Source organism: Panulirus ornatus, chromosome 21, assembly GCF_036320965.1.
Source record: "Panulirus ornatus isolate Po-2019 chromosome 21, ASM3632096v1, whole genome shotgun sequence".
Lineage (NCBI taxonomy): Eukaryota > Metazoa > Arthropoda > Malacostraca > Decapoda > Palinuridae > Panulirus > Panulirus ornatus.
Window position 1 is genome coordinate 20,053,029 of NC_092244.1, and position 15,258 is coordinate 20,068,286.

The 15,258-nt window shown below is 42.5% G+C and overlaps 1 protein-coding gene across 1 annotated transcript in view; it reads left to right on the top strand.

Moving 5' to 3' along the window:
* Oseg2 (intraflagellar transport protein Oseg2) overlaps positions 1–15,258 on the top strand; it is a 560,852-nt gene that overhangs the window by 379,021 nt on the left and 166,573 nt on the right. Inside the window, exon 21 of the mRNA XM_071675913.1 lies at positions 14,184–14,330. Within this exon, the coding sequence (XP_071532014.1) occupies positions 14,184–14,330 (147 nt within the window). The remainder of the gene's footprint in view (positions 1–14,183; positions 14,331–15,258) is intronic.

Genomic DNA, 15,258 nt, shown 5'->3' on the forward strand with positions numbered 1-15,258 from the left:
ACCTGTGTGAGGAAGTACCAGGAGAGACTGAGTACAGAATGGAAAAAGGTGAGAGCAATGGAAGTAAGGGGAGTGGGGGAGGAATGGGATGTATTTAGGGAATCAGTGATGGATTGCGCAAAAGATGCTTGTGGCATGAGAAGAGTGGGAGGTGGGTTGATTAGAAAGGGTAGTGAGTGGTGGGATGAAGAAGTAAGAGTATTAGTGAAAGAGAAGAGAGAGGCATTTGGACGATTTTTGCAGGGAAAAAATGAAATTGAGTGGGAGATGTATAAAAGAAAGAGACAGGAGGTCAAGAGAAAGGTGCTAGAGGTGAAAAAAAGGGCAAATGAGAGTTGGGGTGAGAGAGTATCATTAAATTTTAGGGAGAATAAAAAGATGTTCTGGAAGGAGGTAAATAAAGTGCGTAAGACAAGGGAGCAAATGGGAACTTCAGTGAAGGGCGCAAATGGGGAGGTGATAACAAGTAGTGGTGATGTGAGAAGGAGATGGAGTGAGTATTTTGAAGGTTTGTTGAATGTGTTTGATGATAGAGTGGCAGATATAGGGTGTTTTGGTCGAGGTGGTGTGCAAAGTGAGAGGGTTAGGGAAAATGATTTGGTAAACAGAGAAGAGGTAGTGAAAGCTTTGCGGAAGATGAAAGCCGGCAAGGCAGCAGGTTTGGATGGTATTGCAGTGGAATTTGTTAAAAAAGGGGGTGACTGTATTGTTGACTGGTTGGTAAGGCTATTTAATGTATGTTTGACTCATGGTGAGGTGCCTGAGGATTGGCGGAATGCGTGCATAGTGCCATTGTACAAAGGCAGAGGGGATAAGAGTGAGTGCTCAAATTACAGAGGTATAAGTTTGTTGAGTATTCCTGGTAAATTATATGGGAGGGTATTGATTGAGAGGGTGAAGGCATGTACAGAGCATCAGATTGGGGAAGAGCAGTGTGGTTTCAGAAGTGGTAGAGGATGTGTGGATCAGGTGTTTGCTTTGAAGAATGTATGTGAGAAATACTTAGAAAAGCAAATGGATTTGTATGTAGCATTTATGGATCTGGAGAAAGCATATGATAGAGTTGATAGAGATGCTCTGTGGAAGGTATTAAGAATATATGGTGTGGGAGGAAAGTTGTTAGAAGCAGTGAAAAGTTTTTATCGAGGATGTAAGGCATGTGTACGTGTAGGAAGAGAGGAAAGTGATTGGTTCTCAGTGAATGTAGGTTTGCGGCAGGGGTGTGTGATGTCTCCATGGTTGTTTAATTTGTTTATGGATGGGGTTGTTAGGGAGGTGAATGCAAGAGTTTTGGAAAGAGGGGCAAGTATGAAGTATGTTGGGATGAGAGAGCTTGGGAAGTGAGTCAGTTGTTGTTCGCTGATGATACAGCGCTGGTGGCTGATTCATGTAAGAAACTGCAGAAGCTGGTGACTGAGTTTGGAAAAGTGTGTGGAAGAAGAAAGTTAAGAGTAAATGTGAATAAGAGCAAGGTTATTAGGTACAGTAGGGTTCAGGGTCAAGTCAATTGGGAGGTGAGTTTAAATGGAGAGAAACTGGAGGAAGTGAAGTGTTTTAGATATCTGGGAGTGGATCTGGCAGCGGATGGAACCATGGAAGCGGAAGTGGATCATAGGGTGGGGGAGGGGGCGAAAATCCTGGGGACCTTGAAGAATGTGTGGAAGTCGAGAACATTATCTCGGAAAGCAAAAATGGGTATGTTTGAAGGAATAGTGGTTCCAACAATGTTGTATGGTTGCGAGGCGTGGGCTATGGATAGAGTTGTGCGCAGGAGGATGGATGTGCTGGAAATGAGATGTTTGAGGACAATGTGTGGTGTGAGGTGGTTTGATCGAGTGAGTAACGTAAGGGTAAGAGAGATGTGTGGAAATAAAAAGAGCGTGGTTGAGAGAGCAGAAGAGGGTGTTTTGAAGTGGTTTGGGCACATGGAGAGGATGAGTGAGGAAAGATTGACCAAGAGGATATATGTGTCGGAGGTGGAGGGAACAAGGAGAAGAGGGAGACCAAATTGGAGGTGGAAAGATGGAGTGAAAAAGATTTTGTGTGATCGGGGCCTGAACATGCAGGAGGGTGAAAGGAGGGCAAGGAATAGAGTGAATTGGAGCGATGTGGTATACCGGGGTTGACGTGCTGTCAGTGGATTGAAGCAAGGCATGTGAAGCGTCTGGGGTAAACCATGGAAAGCTGTGTAGGTATGTATATTTGCGTGTGTGGACGTATGTATATACATGTGTATGGGGGGGGGTTGGGCCATTTCTTTCGTCTGTTTCCTTGCGCTACCTCGCAAACGCGGGAGACAGCGACAAAGTATAATAAATAATAATATAATAAATGGCTTATGGTGAAGTGCTTGAGGATTGGCAGAGTGCATGCATAGTGCCATTGTACAGAGGCAGAGGGGATAAAGGTGAGTGTTCAAATTACAGAGGTATAAGTTTGTTGAGTATTCCTGGGAAATTTTATGGGAGGGTATTGATTGCGAGGGTGAAGGCATGTACAGACCATTAGATTGGGGAAGAGCAGTGTGCTTTCAGAAGTGATAGAGGATGTGTGGATCTGGTGTTTGCTTTAAAGAATGTATTTGAGAAATACTTAGAAAAACAAATAGATTTGTATTTAGCATTTATGAATCTGGAGAAGGCATATGATAAGAGTTGATAGAGATGCTCTGTGAAAGGTGTTAAGAATATATGGTGTGAGAGGCAAGTTGCTAGAAGTAGTGAAAAGTTTTTATCAAGGATGTAAGGTATGTGTACAAGTAGGAAGAGAGGAAAGTGATTGGTTCTCAGTGAATGTTGGTTTGTGGTAAGCGTGCGTGATGTCTCCATGGTTACTTAATTTTTTTATGGATGGGGTTGTTAGGGAAGTGAATGCAAGAGTTTTGGAGAGAGGGGCAAGTATGCAGTCTGTTGTGGATGAGAGGGCATGGGAAATGAGTCAGTTGTTGTTCACTGATGATACAGTGCTGGTGGCTGATTCAGATGAGAAACTGCAGAAGCAGGTGACTGAGTTTGGTAAAGTGTGTGAAAGAAGAAAGCTTAGAGTAAATAGAGCAAGGTTATTAGGCACAGTAGGGTTGAGGGACAAGTCATTTGGAGGTAAATTTGAATGGAGAAAAACTGGAGGAAGTAAAGTGTTTTAGATATCTGGGAGTGGATTTGGCAGTGGATGGAACCATGGAAGCAGAAGTGAGTCACAGGGTGGGGGAGGGGGCAGAAGATCTGGGAGCGTTGAAAAATGTGCGGAAGGTGAGAACATTATCTTGTAAAGCAAAAATGGGTATGTTTGAAGGAATAGTGGTTCCAACAATGTTATATGCCTCCGAGGCGTGGACTATAGATAGGGTTGTGCGGAGGAGTGGATGTGCTAGAAATGAGATGTTTGATGACAATATGCGGTGTGAGGTGGTTTGATCGAGTAAGTAATGAAATGGTAAGAGATATGTGTGGTAATAAAGAGAGTGTGGTTGAGAGGGCAGGAGAGGGTGTTTTGAAATGGTTTGGTCGCATGGAGAGAATGAGTGAGGAAAGATTGACAAAGTGGATATATGTGTCAGAAGTGGGATACCAAATTGGAGATGGAAGGATGGAGTGAAAAAGATTTTGAGCGATCAGGGCCTGAACATGCAGGAGGGTGAAGGCGTGCAAGGAATAGAGTGAATTGGAATGATGTGGTATACGGGGGTTGATATGCTGTCAATGGATTCAACCAGGGCATGTGAAGCATCTGGGGTAAACCATGGAAAGTTTTGTGGGGCCTGGATGTGGAAAGGGAGCTGTAGTTTCTGTGCATTATACGTGACAGCTAGAGACTGAGTGGGAACAAATGTGGCCTTTGTTGTCTTTTCCTAGCGCTACCTCATGCGCGGGCGTGGAAGGGGGTTGTCATTTCATGTATGGCGGGATCACGATGGGAACAAGTAAAGGCAGCAAGTATGAATTATGTACATGTGTCTATTGTGTAAATGTTTTGGTTAGTATATATATGTATATGTTGAAATGTATGGATATGTATATGTGCATGTGTCGACGTGTATGTATATGCATGTGTATGTGGGTGGGTTGGGCCATTCTATCGTCGGTTTCCTTATGCTACCTCGCTAACGTGGGAGACAGCAACAAAGTATAATGAATAATAATAAATAGATGAATATATACATATATATAAAGAAGAGAGAATGTTGAGGTAAAGAGAGTGGTGAGAGTAAGTGAGCTTGGGAAAGGGACTTGTGTGAGGAAGTGCCAGGAGAGACTAAGTGCAGAATGGAAAAGGATGAGAGCAAAAGACATAAGGGGAGTGGGGGAGGAATGGGATGTATTTAGGGAAGCAATGATGGCTTGCGCAAAAGATGCTTGTGACATGAGAAGCATTGGAGGTAGGCAGATTAAACAGGGTAGTGAGTGGTTGGATGAAGAAGTAAGATTATTAGTGAAAGGAAAGAGAGAGGCATTTGGACAATTTTTGCAGGAAAACAGTGCAAATGAGTGGGAGATGTATAAAAGAAAGAGGCAGGAGGTCAAGAGAAAGGTGCAAGAGGTGAAAAAGAGGGCAAATGAGAGTTGGGTTGAGAGAGTGTCATTAAATATTAGGGAGAATAAGAAGATCCCCCCTGGGGATAGGGGAGAAAGAATACTTCCCACGCATTCCTCACGTGTTGTAGAAGGTGACTAAAGAGGACGGGAGCGAGGGGCTATAAACCTTCTCCTCCTTGTATTTTAACTTTCCAAAAGGGGAAACAGAAGGAGTCATGCGGAGAGTGCTCATCCTCCTCGAAGACTCAGATTGAAGTGTCTAAGTGTGTGTAGCAAAGATGAGAAAAAAGGAGAGATAGGTAGGATGTTTGAGGAAAGGAACCTGGATGTTTTGGCTCTGAGTGAAACGAAGCTTAAAGGTAAAGGGGAAAAGTGGTTTGGGAATGTCTTGGGAGTAAAGTCAGGGGTTGGTGAGAGGACAAGAGCAAGGGAAGGAGTAGCACTACTCCTGAAACAGAAATGGTAGGAGTATATGATGGAGTGTAAGAAAGTAAACTCTAGATTGATATAGGTAGAGATATGGGCATGAGAAGAAATATCATGAGAGGCAAGTGTTTTGGGAGCAGCTGAGTGAGTGTGTTAGTAGTTTTGATGCACGAGACTGGGTTATGGTGATGGGTGATTTGAATGTAAAGGTGAGTAATGTGGCAGTTGATGGAATACTTGGTGTACATGGGGTGTTCAGTGTTGTACATGGAAATGGTGAAGAGCTTGTAGATTTGTGTGGTGAAAAAGGACTGGTGATTGGGAATACCTTGTTTAAAAAGAGGGATGTACATAAGTATACATATGTAAGTGGGAGAGATGGCCACAGAGCATTATTGGATTATGTGTTAATTGATAGGCACGTGAAAGAGAGACTTTTGGATGTTAAAGTGCTGAGAGGTGCAACGGGAGGGATGTCTGATCATTATCTTGTGGAGGCGAAGGTGAAGATTTGTATGGGTTTTCAGAAAAGAAGAGAGAATGTTGGGGTGAAGAGAGTAAGTGAGCTTGCGAAGAAGACTTGTGTGAGGAAGTACCTTGAGAGACTGAGTGCAGAATGGAAAAAGGTGAGAGCAAAGGACGTAAGGGGAGTGGGGGACAAATGGGAAGTATTTAAGGAAGCAATGATGGCTTGTGCAAAAGATGTTTGTTGCATGAGAAGCGTGGGGGGTGGGCAGATTAGAAAGGGTAGTGAGTGGTGGGATGAAGAAGTAAGATTTTTAATGAAAGAGAAGAGAGAGGCATTTGGATGAGTTTTGCTGGGAAATAGTGAAAATGACTGGGAGATGTATAAAAGAAGGAGGCAGGAGGTCAAGAGAAAGGTGGAAGAGGTGAAAGTGAGGACAAATGAGAGTTGGGGTGAGAGAGTATCACTAAATTTTAGGGAGAATAAAAAGATGTTCTGGAAGGAGGTAAATAAAGTGCGTAAGACAAGGGAACTAACGGGAACATCAGTGAAGGCGGCTAAATGGGGAGGTGATAACAAGTAGTGGTGATGTGAGAAGATGGAGTGAGTATTTTGAAGTTTGTTGAATGTGTTTGATGATAGAGTGGCAGACATAGGGTGTTTTGGTCAAGGTGGTGTGCAAAGTGAGAGGGTTAGGGAAAATGATTTGGTAAACAGAGAAGAGGTAGTAAAAGCTTTGCGCAAGATGAAAGCCGGCAAGGCAGTGGGTTTGGATGGTATTGCAGTGGAATTTATTAAAAAAGGGGGGTGACTGTATTGTTGACTGGATGGTAAGGTTATTTAATGTATTTATGACTCATGGTGAGGTGCCTGAGGGTTGGCGGAATGCTCACATAATGCCATTGTACAAAGGAAAAGGGGATAAAAGTGAGTGTTCAAATTACAGGGGTATAAGTATGTTGAGTATTCCTGGTAAATTATATGGGAGGGTATTGATTGAGAGGGTGAAGGCATGTACAGAGCATCAGATTGGGGAAGAGCAGTGTGGTTTCAGAAGTGGTAGAGGATGTGTGGATCAGGTGTTTGCTTTGAAGAATGTATGTGAGAAATACTTAGAAAAGCAAATGGATTTGTATGTAGCATTTATGGATCTGGAGAAGGCATATGATAGAGTTGATAGAGATGCTCTGTGGAAGGTATTAAGAATATATGGTGTGGGAGGAAAGTTGTTAGAAGCAGTGAAAAGTTTTTATCGAGGATGTAAGGCATGTGTACGTGTAGGAAGAGAGGAAAGTGATTGGTTCTCAGTGAATGTAGGTTTGCGGCAGGGGTGTGTGATGTCTCCATGGTTGTTCAATTTGTTTATGGATGGGGTTGTTAGGGAGGTAAATGCAAGAGTTTTGGAAAGAGGGGCAAGTATGAAGTTTGTTGGGGATGAGAGAGCTTGGGAAGTGAGTCAGTTGTTGTTCGCTGATGATACAGCGCTGGTGGCTGATTCATGTGAGAAACTGCAGAAGCTGGTGACTGAGTTTGGTAAAGTGTGTGGAAGAAGAAAGTTAAGAGTAAATGTGAATAAGAGCAAGGTTATTAGGTACAGTAGGGTTGAGGGTCAAGTCAATTGGGAGGTGAGTTTGAATGGAGAAAAACTGGAGGAAGTGAAGTGTTTTAGATATCTGGGAGTGGATCTGGCAGCGGATGGAACCATGGAAGCGGAAGTGGATCATAGGGTGGGGGAGGGGGCGAAAATTCTGGGGGCCTTGAAGAATGTGTGGAAGTCGAGAACATTATCTCGGAAAGCAAAAATGGGTATGTTTGAAGGAATAGTGGTTCCAACAATGGTGTATGGTTGCGAGGCGTGGGCTATGGATAGAGTTGTGCGCAGGAGGATGGATGTGCTGGAAATGAGATGTTTGAGGACAGTGTGTGGTGTGAGGTGGTTTGATCGAGTGAGTAACGTAAGGGTAAGAGAGATGTGTGGAAATAAAAAGAGCGTGGTTGAGAGAGCAGAAGAGGGTGTTTTGAAGTGGTTTGGGCACATGGAGAGAATGAGTGAGGAAAGATTGACCAAGAGGATATTTGTGTCGGAGGTGGAGGGAACGAGGAGAAGAGGGAGACCAAATTGGAGGTGGAAAGATGGAGTGAAAAAGATTTTGTGTGATCGGGGCCTGAACATGCAGGAGGGTGAAAGGAGGGCAAGGAATAGAGTGAATTGGAGCGATGTGGTATACCGGGGTTGACGTGCTGTCAGTGGATTGAATCAAGGCATGTGAAGCGTCTGGGGTAAACCATGGAAAGCTGTGTAGGTATGTATATTTGCGTGTGTGGACGTATGTATATACATGTGTATGGGGGGGGGTTGGGCCATTTCTTTCGTCTGTTTCCTTGCGCTACCTCGCAAACGCGGGAGACAGCGACAAAGTATAAAAAAAAAAAAAAAAAGTATGTTCAGTATTCCTGGTAAATTATATGGGAGGGTATTGATTGAGAGGGTGAAGGCATGTGCAGAGCATCAGATTGGGGAAGAGTAGTGTGGTTTCAGAAGTAGTAGAGGATGTGTGGATCAGGTGTTTGCTTTGAAGAATGTATGTGAGAAATACTTAGAAAAGCAAATGGATTTGTATGTAGCAACTATGGATCTGGAGAAGGCATGTGATAGAGTTGATAGAGATGCTCTGTGGAAGGTATTAAGAATATATGGTGTGGGAGGAAAGTTGTTAGAAGCAGTGAAAAGTTTTTATTGAGGATGTAAGGCATGTGTACATGTAGGAAGAGAGGAAAGTGATTGGTTCTCAGTGAATGTAGGTTTGCGGCAGGGGTGTGTGATATCTCCATGGTTGTTTAATTTGCTTATGGATGGGGTTGTTAGGGAGGTGAATGCAAGAGTTTTGGAAAGAGAGGCAAGTATGCAGTCTGTTGTGGATGAGAGAGCTTGGGAAGCGGGTCAGTTGTTGTTTGCTGATGATACAGTGCTGGTGGCTGATTCGTGTGAGAAACTGCAGAAGCAGGTGAATGAGTTTGGTAAAGTGTGTGAAAGAAGAAAGCTGAAAGTAAGGGTGAATAAGAGCAAGGTTATTTGGTACAGTTGGGTTGAGGGACAAATCCACTGGGAGGTAAGTTTGAATGGAAAAAACTGGAGGAAGTGAAGTGTTTTAGATATCTGGGAGTAGATTTGGCAGCGGATGGAACCATGGAAGCAGAAGTGAATCATAGGGTGGGGGAGGGGGCGAAAGTTCTGGGAGCATTGAAGAATGTGTGGAAGTCGAGAACATTATCTCGGAAAGCAAAAATGAGTATGTATGAAGGAATAGTGGTTCCAACAGTGTTATATGGTTATGAGGCTTGGGCTATGGATAGAGTTGTGCGGAGGAGGGTGGATATGTTGGAAATGAGATGTTAGATGACAATATATGGTGTGAGGTGGTTTGATCGAGTAAGTAATGTAAGGGTAAGAGAGATGTGTGGTAATAAAAAGAGTGTGGTTGAGAGAGAGAAATGGTTTGGTCACATGGAGAGAATGAGTGAGGAAAGATTGACCAAGAGGATGTATGTGTCAGAGGTGGAGGGAACAGGGAGAAGTGGGAGACCAAATTGGAGCTGGAAAGATGGAGTGAAAAAGATTTTGAGTGATTGGGGCCTGAACATGCAGGAGGGTGAAAGGCGTGCAAGGATTAGAGTGAATTGGAACGATTTGGTGTACCGAGGTCGACATGCTGTCAATGGATTGAACCAGGGCATGTGAAGCGTTTGGGGTAAACCATGGAAAGTTTTGTAGGGCCTGGATGTGGAAAGGGATCTGTGGTTTCGGTGCATTATACATGACAGCTAGATACTGAGTGCGAACGAATGTGGCCTTTGTTGTCTTTTTCTAGCACTACCTAGTGTGCATGCAGGGGTAGGGTGTTGTCCTTTCATGTGTGGTGGAATGGCGACAGGAATGAATAAAGACAGCAAGTATTGAATTATGTTCATGTCTATATATGTATATTTCTGTGTATGTATATATATGTTTATGTTGAAATGTATAGGTATTTATATGTGCATGTGTGGACGTGTATGTATATACATGTGTATGTGGATGGGTTGGGCCGTTCTTTCATCTGTTTCCTTGCGCTACCTTGCTAATGCGAGAGACAGCGACAGAGTATAATAATATGATAATGATAAAAAAAAGATGTTTTGGAAGGAGGTAAATAAAGTGCTTAAGAGAACAAATGGGAATATTGGTGAAGTGGGCTAATAGGGAGGTAATAACAAGTAGTGGCAATTTGAGAAGGAGGAGTGAGTATTTTGAAGGTTTGTTGAATGTGTTAGATGATAGAGTGTCAGATATAGGGTGTTTTGGTCGAGGTGTTGTGAGAAGTGAGAGGGGTCAGGGAGAATGATTTGGTAAACAGAAAAGAGGTAGCAAAAGCTTTGCGGAAGATGAAAGCCAGCAAGGCGGCGGGCTTGGATGGTATTGCAGTGGAATTTATTAAAAAAGCAGATGACTGTGTTTTTGACTGGTTGATGAGGATATTCAATGTATTTATGGCTTATGGTGAAGTGCCTGAGGATTGGTGGAATGCATACATAGTGCCATTGTACAAAGGCAAAGGGGATAAAGGTGAGTGTTCAAATTACAGAGGTATAAGTTTGTCGAGTGTTCTTGGGAAATTATATGAGAGGGTATTGATTGAGAGGATGAAGGCATGTACAGAACATCAGATTAGGGAAGAGCATTGTGGTCTCAGAAGTGGTGGAGGATGTGTGGATCAGGTGTTTGCTTTAAAGAATGTATGTGAGAAAAGCAAATGTATTTGTATGTAGCATTTATGGATCTGGAGAAGGCATATAGAGTTTATAGAGATGCTCTGTGGAAGGTATTAAGAGTATATGGCATTGGAGGCAAGTTGCTAGAAGCAGTGAAAAGTTTTTATCGAGGATGTAAGGCATGTGTACGATTAGAAAGAGAGGAAAGTGATTGGTTCCCAGTAAATGTCAGTTTATGGCAGGGGTGCGTGATGTCTCCTTGGTTGTTTAATTTGTTTATGGATGGGGTTGTTAGGGAGATGAATGCAAGAGTTTTGGAAAGAGGGGCAAGCATGCAGTCTGTTGTGGATGAGAGGGCTTGGAAAGTGAGTCACTTGTTCGCTGATGATACAGCGCTGGTGGCTGATTCGGGTGAGAGACTGCAGAAACTGGTGAATGAGTATGGTAAAGTGTGTGAAAGAAGAAAGCTGAGAGTAAATGTGAATAAGAGCAAGGTTATTAGGTACAGTAGGGTTGAGGGACAAGTCAATTGGGAGGTAAGTTTGGAAGGAGAAAAACTGGAGAAAGTGAAGTGTTTTAGATATCTGGGAGTAGATTTAGCAGTGGATGGAACCATGGAAGTGGAAGTGAGTCACAGAGTGGGGCAGGGGGCGAAGGTTCTGGGAGTATTGAAGATTGTGTGGAAGGGGAGAACGTTATTTCAGAGAGCAAAAATGGGTATTTTTGAAGGATTAGTGGCTCCAATAGTGTTATATGGTTGCGAGGCTTGGGCTATAGATAGGGTTGTGCGGAGGAGGGTGGATGTGTTGGAAATGAGATGTTTGAGGGCAGTATGTGGTTTGAGGTGTTTTGATTGAGTAAGTAATGAAAGGCTAATGAAAAGAGTGTGGTTGAGAGAGCAGAAGAGGGTGTATTGAAATGGTTTGGTCATATGGAGAGAATGAATGAGGAAAGGTTGACAAAGAGGATATATATGTCAGAGGTGGAGGGAATGAGAAGTGGGAGACCAAATTGGAGGTGGAAGGATGGAGTGAAAAAGATTTTGATCGATTGGGGCCTGAAGATGCAGGAGGGTGAAAGGCATGCAAGGAATAGAGTGCATTTGAATGATGTGGTACACCAGGGTCAACATGCTGTCAATGGATTGAACCAGGGCATGTGAAGCATCTGGTGTAAAACATGGAAAGTTTCATGGGGCCTGGATGTGTAGAGGTAGCTGTGGTTTCAGTGCATTACACATGACAGCAAGTGACTGAGTGTGAACATATGTGGCCTTTGTTGTCTTTATCTAGCACTACCTTGCGCGCACGCTGGGGGAGGCGGGTGCCATTTCCATGTGTAGTGGGGTGGCGGTGGGAATGGATGTAGGTAGCATATATGAATATGTACATGTGTATATATATGTCTTTGTATGTATATGTATGTATACATTGAAATGTATAGGTATGTATATATGTGTGTGTGTGTAGGTGGGTTGGGCCATTGTTTCCTAAGTTTTCTTGTGCTACCTCGCTAACGCAGGAGGCAGCAACAAAATATAATGAAAAAGAAAATATATATATATATATATATATATATATATATATATATATATATATATATATATATATATATATATATATATATATATGGTCTCTTGCTTCTCCTTGTTCCCTCCACTTCTGGCAAATATATTCTCTTTGTCAGTCTTTCCTGACTCATTCTCTCCATACGTCCAAACCATTTCACCATACCCTCTTCTGCCCTCTCAACCATGCTCTTTTTATTTCTGCACATCTCTCTTACCCTTACATTATTTACTTGATCAAACCATCTGATATCACATTTTGTTCTCAAACATTTAATTTCCAACATATCTTCCCTCCTCCATACAACCCTATCTATAGCTCGTGCTTCGCAACCATATAACATTGTTGGAACTACTATTCCTTCAAACATACCCAGTTTTGCTCTTCAAGATAATGTTCTCTCCTACCACACATTCTTCATTGCAACCAGAACCTTTGCCCCTTCCCCCTCTCTGTAACTCACTTCTCCTTCCATGGTTGTATCCACTGCTAAGACCACTCTGAGATATCTGAAACACTTCATTTCCTCAAGTTTTTCTCCATTTAAAATTAAATCCCAATTAACTTGTCCTACAACCCACTGAACCTAATAACCTTGCTGTTATACACATTTGCTCTCAGCTTTCTTCTTTCACACATTTTATCAAACTCAATCACCAATTTTTGCAGTTTGAAACCTGAATCAGTCACCAGCTCTGTAACATCAGCGAACAACAACTGGCTCATTTCCCAAGCCCTCTCATCGACAACAGACTGCATACTTGCCCCTCTCTTCAAAAGTCTTGCATTTATCTCCCTAACCACTCCATCCATAAACAAATTAAACAGCCATGGGGAGATCACACACCCCTGCTGCAGACCGATATTCTTTGGGAACTAGTCACTCTCCTCTCTTTCTACTCATAAACATGCCTTACATCTTTGGTAAAAACTTTTCACTGCATGTAGGAACTTACCTCCCCCACCATATACTCTTAAAACCTTCCACAAAGCATCTCTATACCCTGTCATATACCTCTCCAGATCCATGAGTTCTATATACAAATCCATTTGTTTTTCTAAGTATCTCTCTCATGCATTCTTCAAAGCCAATGCAGTCTTCACAATTTCTAATTTCCCATGTTGATGAGGTATTGCCAAGAATACACAAAGGGTTGGCCTCATTAGCTCACACCCACTCTCTAGCTGTTATGTAATTTGCATGGAAACCAGGGGCCAAACACACACACAAAGAATCACACACACACACATGTTTTCTGTGGTTTCCCTTGTCCACTTCACATACCCTGGTTCAGCCAATTAACGCTGTATCAGTACGATTCACTCTCTGTCTTGCATGCTTTGCTTTCTTCTGCATGTTTAGGCCTTGTTCCTTCAAAGCATCTTTAACTCCATCCTTCCACCTCCTACTTGTTCTCCCTTTTCCTTCTTCCTTCCATTTCTGACATGTATACCCTCTTTGTCATCTTCTCCTCACTCCTCCATATATCCAAACCATTTCAGCACACCCTCTTCAACTCTACCATACATACTCCTCTTACTGCCACACCTCTCTCTTGCCCTATCATTTCTTATTTGATCAGCCCTCCTTAAACCACATGTTACCCTCAAACATTTCATATCCAACACATGCACCCAGTTCCATACATTTTCATCTATAGCCCAAATCTCACATCCAAACATCATTGATGGGATGCTATACTTCAAACATATCCATTTTTGCCCTCCCAATTAATGACCTTTCTTTCCACACATTCCCCAATGCTCCCAAAACATTTATCCCCTCATCCATCTTATAACTCACCTCTGCCTTCATGGTTCCATTTGCTGCATGTCTAGTCCCAGTTATTGAAAGCACTTCACTTCCTTTAATTTTTCATTGTTCAGACTCACACCCAAACTAACTTGTCTCTCTGCACTGCCAGACCTAATTACCTTGATTTTTTTTCACATTTACCCTCAACTTTCTCCACACACACACACACACACACACACACACACACACACACACACACACACACACACACACACACACCACACACACACACACACACACCATCCTCTGCCATTTCTCAGTCATATCTGCCACCAATGCCATGTCATCAACAAAAAACAAATGACTCATTTCCAGACAGCATACCTGCCCTTCTCTCCAAGATCTTTGCATTTACCTACCTCACCACCCCATCCAGAAACATCTACCTCCCTCTCTACCCACTTGCACTCTTGCATTACTCTCTTGATAAAAACTCCTCTGCTTCTAATAGTTTACTCATTCAGGAGAAAAAAAAAGCCTCAATTCTGTTTAATTAGACATTCTTTGCTGTTAGGGTAATTGGACAAATCAGTTTGTCATGTAAAGGGGAACCACTTCAGTAGATGGTTTTAGAAAGTTTTGAGACAGAATTTCAAAATAATCATCTTATGTGTTTTAACATACAGGTTGCCAAACAAGAAGGAGGTACCAGTGCAGGAAAACAAGTAGCATTCCTGTGGGCAAGAACTCTCAGAGGTGATGCAGCTGTAAAACTCCTTAATAAATTTGGGCTTCTGGAACAGTGCATTGATTATGCATGTGAAAGCATGCAGGTTAGTAATTTTTTGTGTTTGTTCTAATGTTTCTTATTTCTTGATATGAATTTTTTTCACAATTATATTTTCTCCAGTGTTGGTATGTCCTGAAATTGAGAGATTTCTGTATGACCTCTGAGGGCTAGAAACCTCTAACTTGCTTGCCTTTGATGAGGCTTATGCCTATCAACCCTTGCCAAACACCTTTAAGGTGCTGTGGTCTACAGCTCAGTCTGGGCTCCTCCTTATGAGGAAACTCCAGTTGGGAGTGATGTCTTCATCCCACCAGTTGATAAACTGGTCACACCAGTCACCATATAGATAACTCTCTGTGTTCCAGGACATGATGGATGGTCTTTCAGCTTTCCCTCTTTTTTTTGTCTGGCTCCCTCTACCCAACCATTGATAAGTATCCATCTATGGTGTTTTGGGTGTAGTGTGTATATGTACTGTTATAAATTTTATGTATTTAAAGTGTTACCATTTTCTCTGATGATAAGTGAAAATTCCTCTCTGCCTTCCCTCTTCAGCTTTCCTGGATTGGTTGTTTACTTTTCATGTAGGAGGTTTGTTTTCATCTCAGAGTGATGACATGGGTTCAAGCACAAGTCAGTCAAGCTACCTGTTGTTTATGTCTCTCTTGATTGCCCCTGACTGGTATTTTGGTTGGTAAGAGGCTACCCAGCATGTTTCTATGGGAAATGAGTTTTTCTGTTTCACAGACATGGATTTCTCAAAGTGTTAGAAACACTGGGAGATTCTTGTCAACCAAAATACAGAGAAACACTGGGAGATTCTTGTCAACCAAAATCACTACCTATATCACTGTATTTTGGTTGGAATCATATCTAATCTGGTAGTCCCACCTCTCGACCATGGCTGTGCCATGAAGTATGAGGGACCAGGACTCCATGCTAGGTGAAAACAACCTATCTCCTAGCAGGGC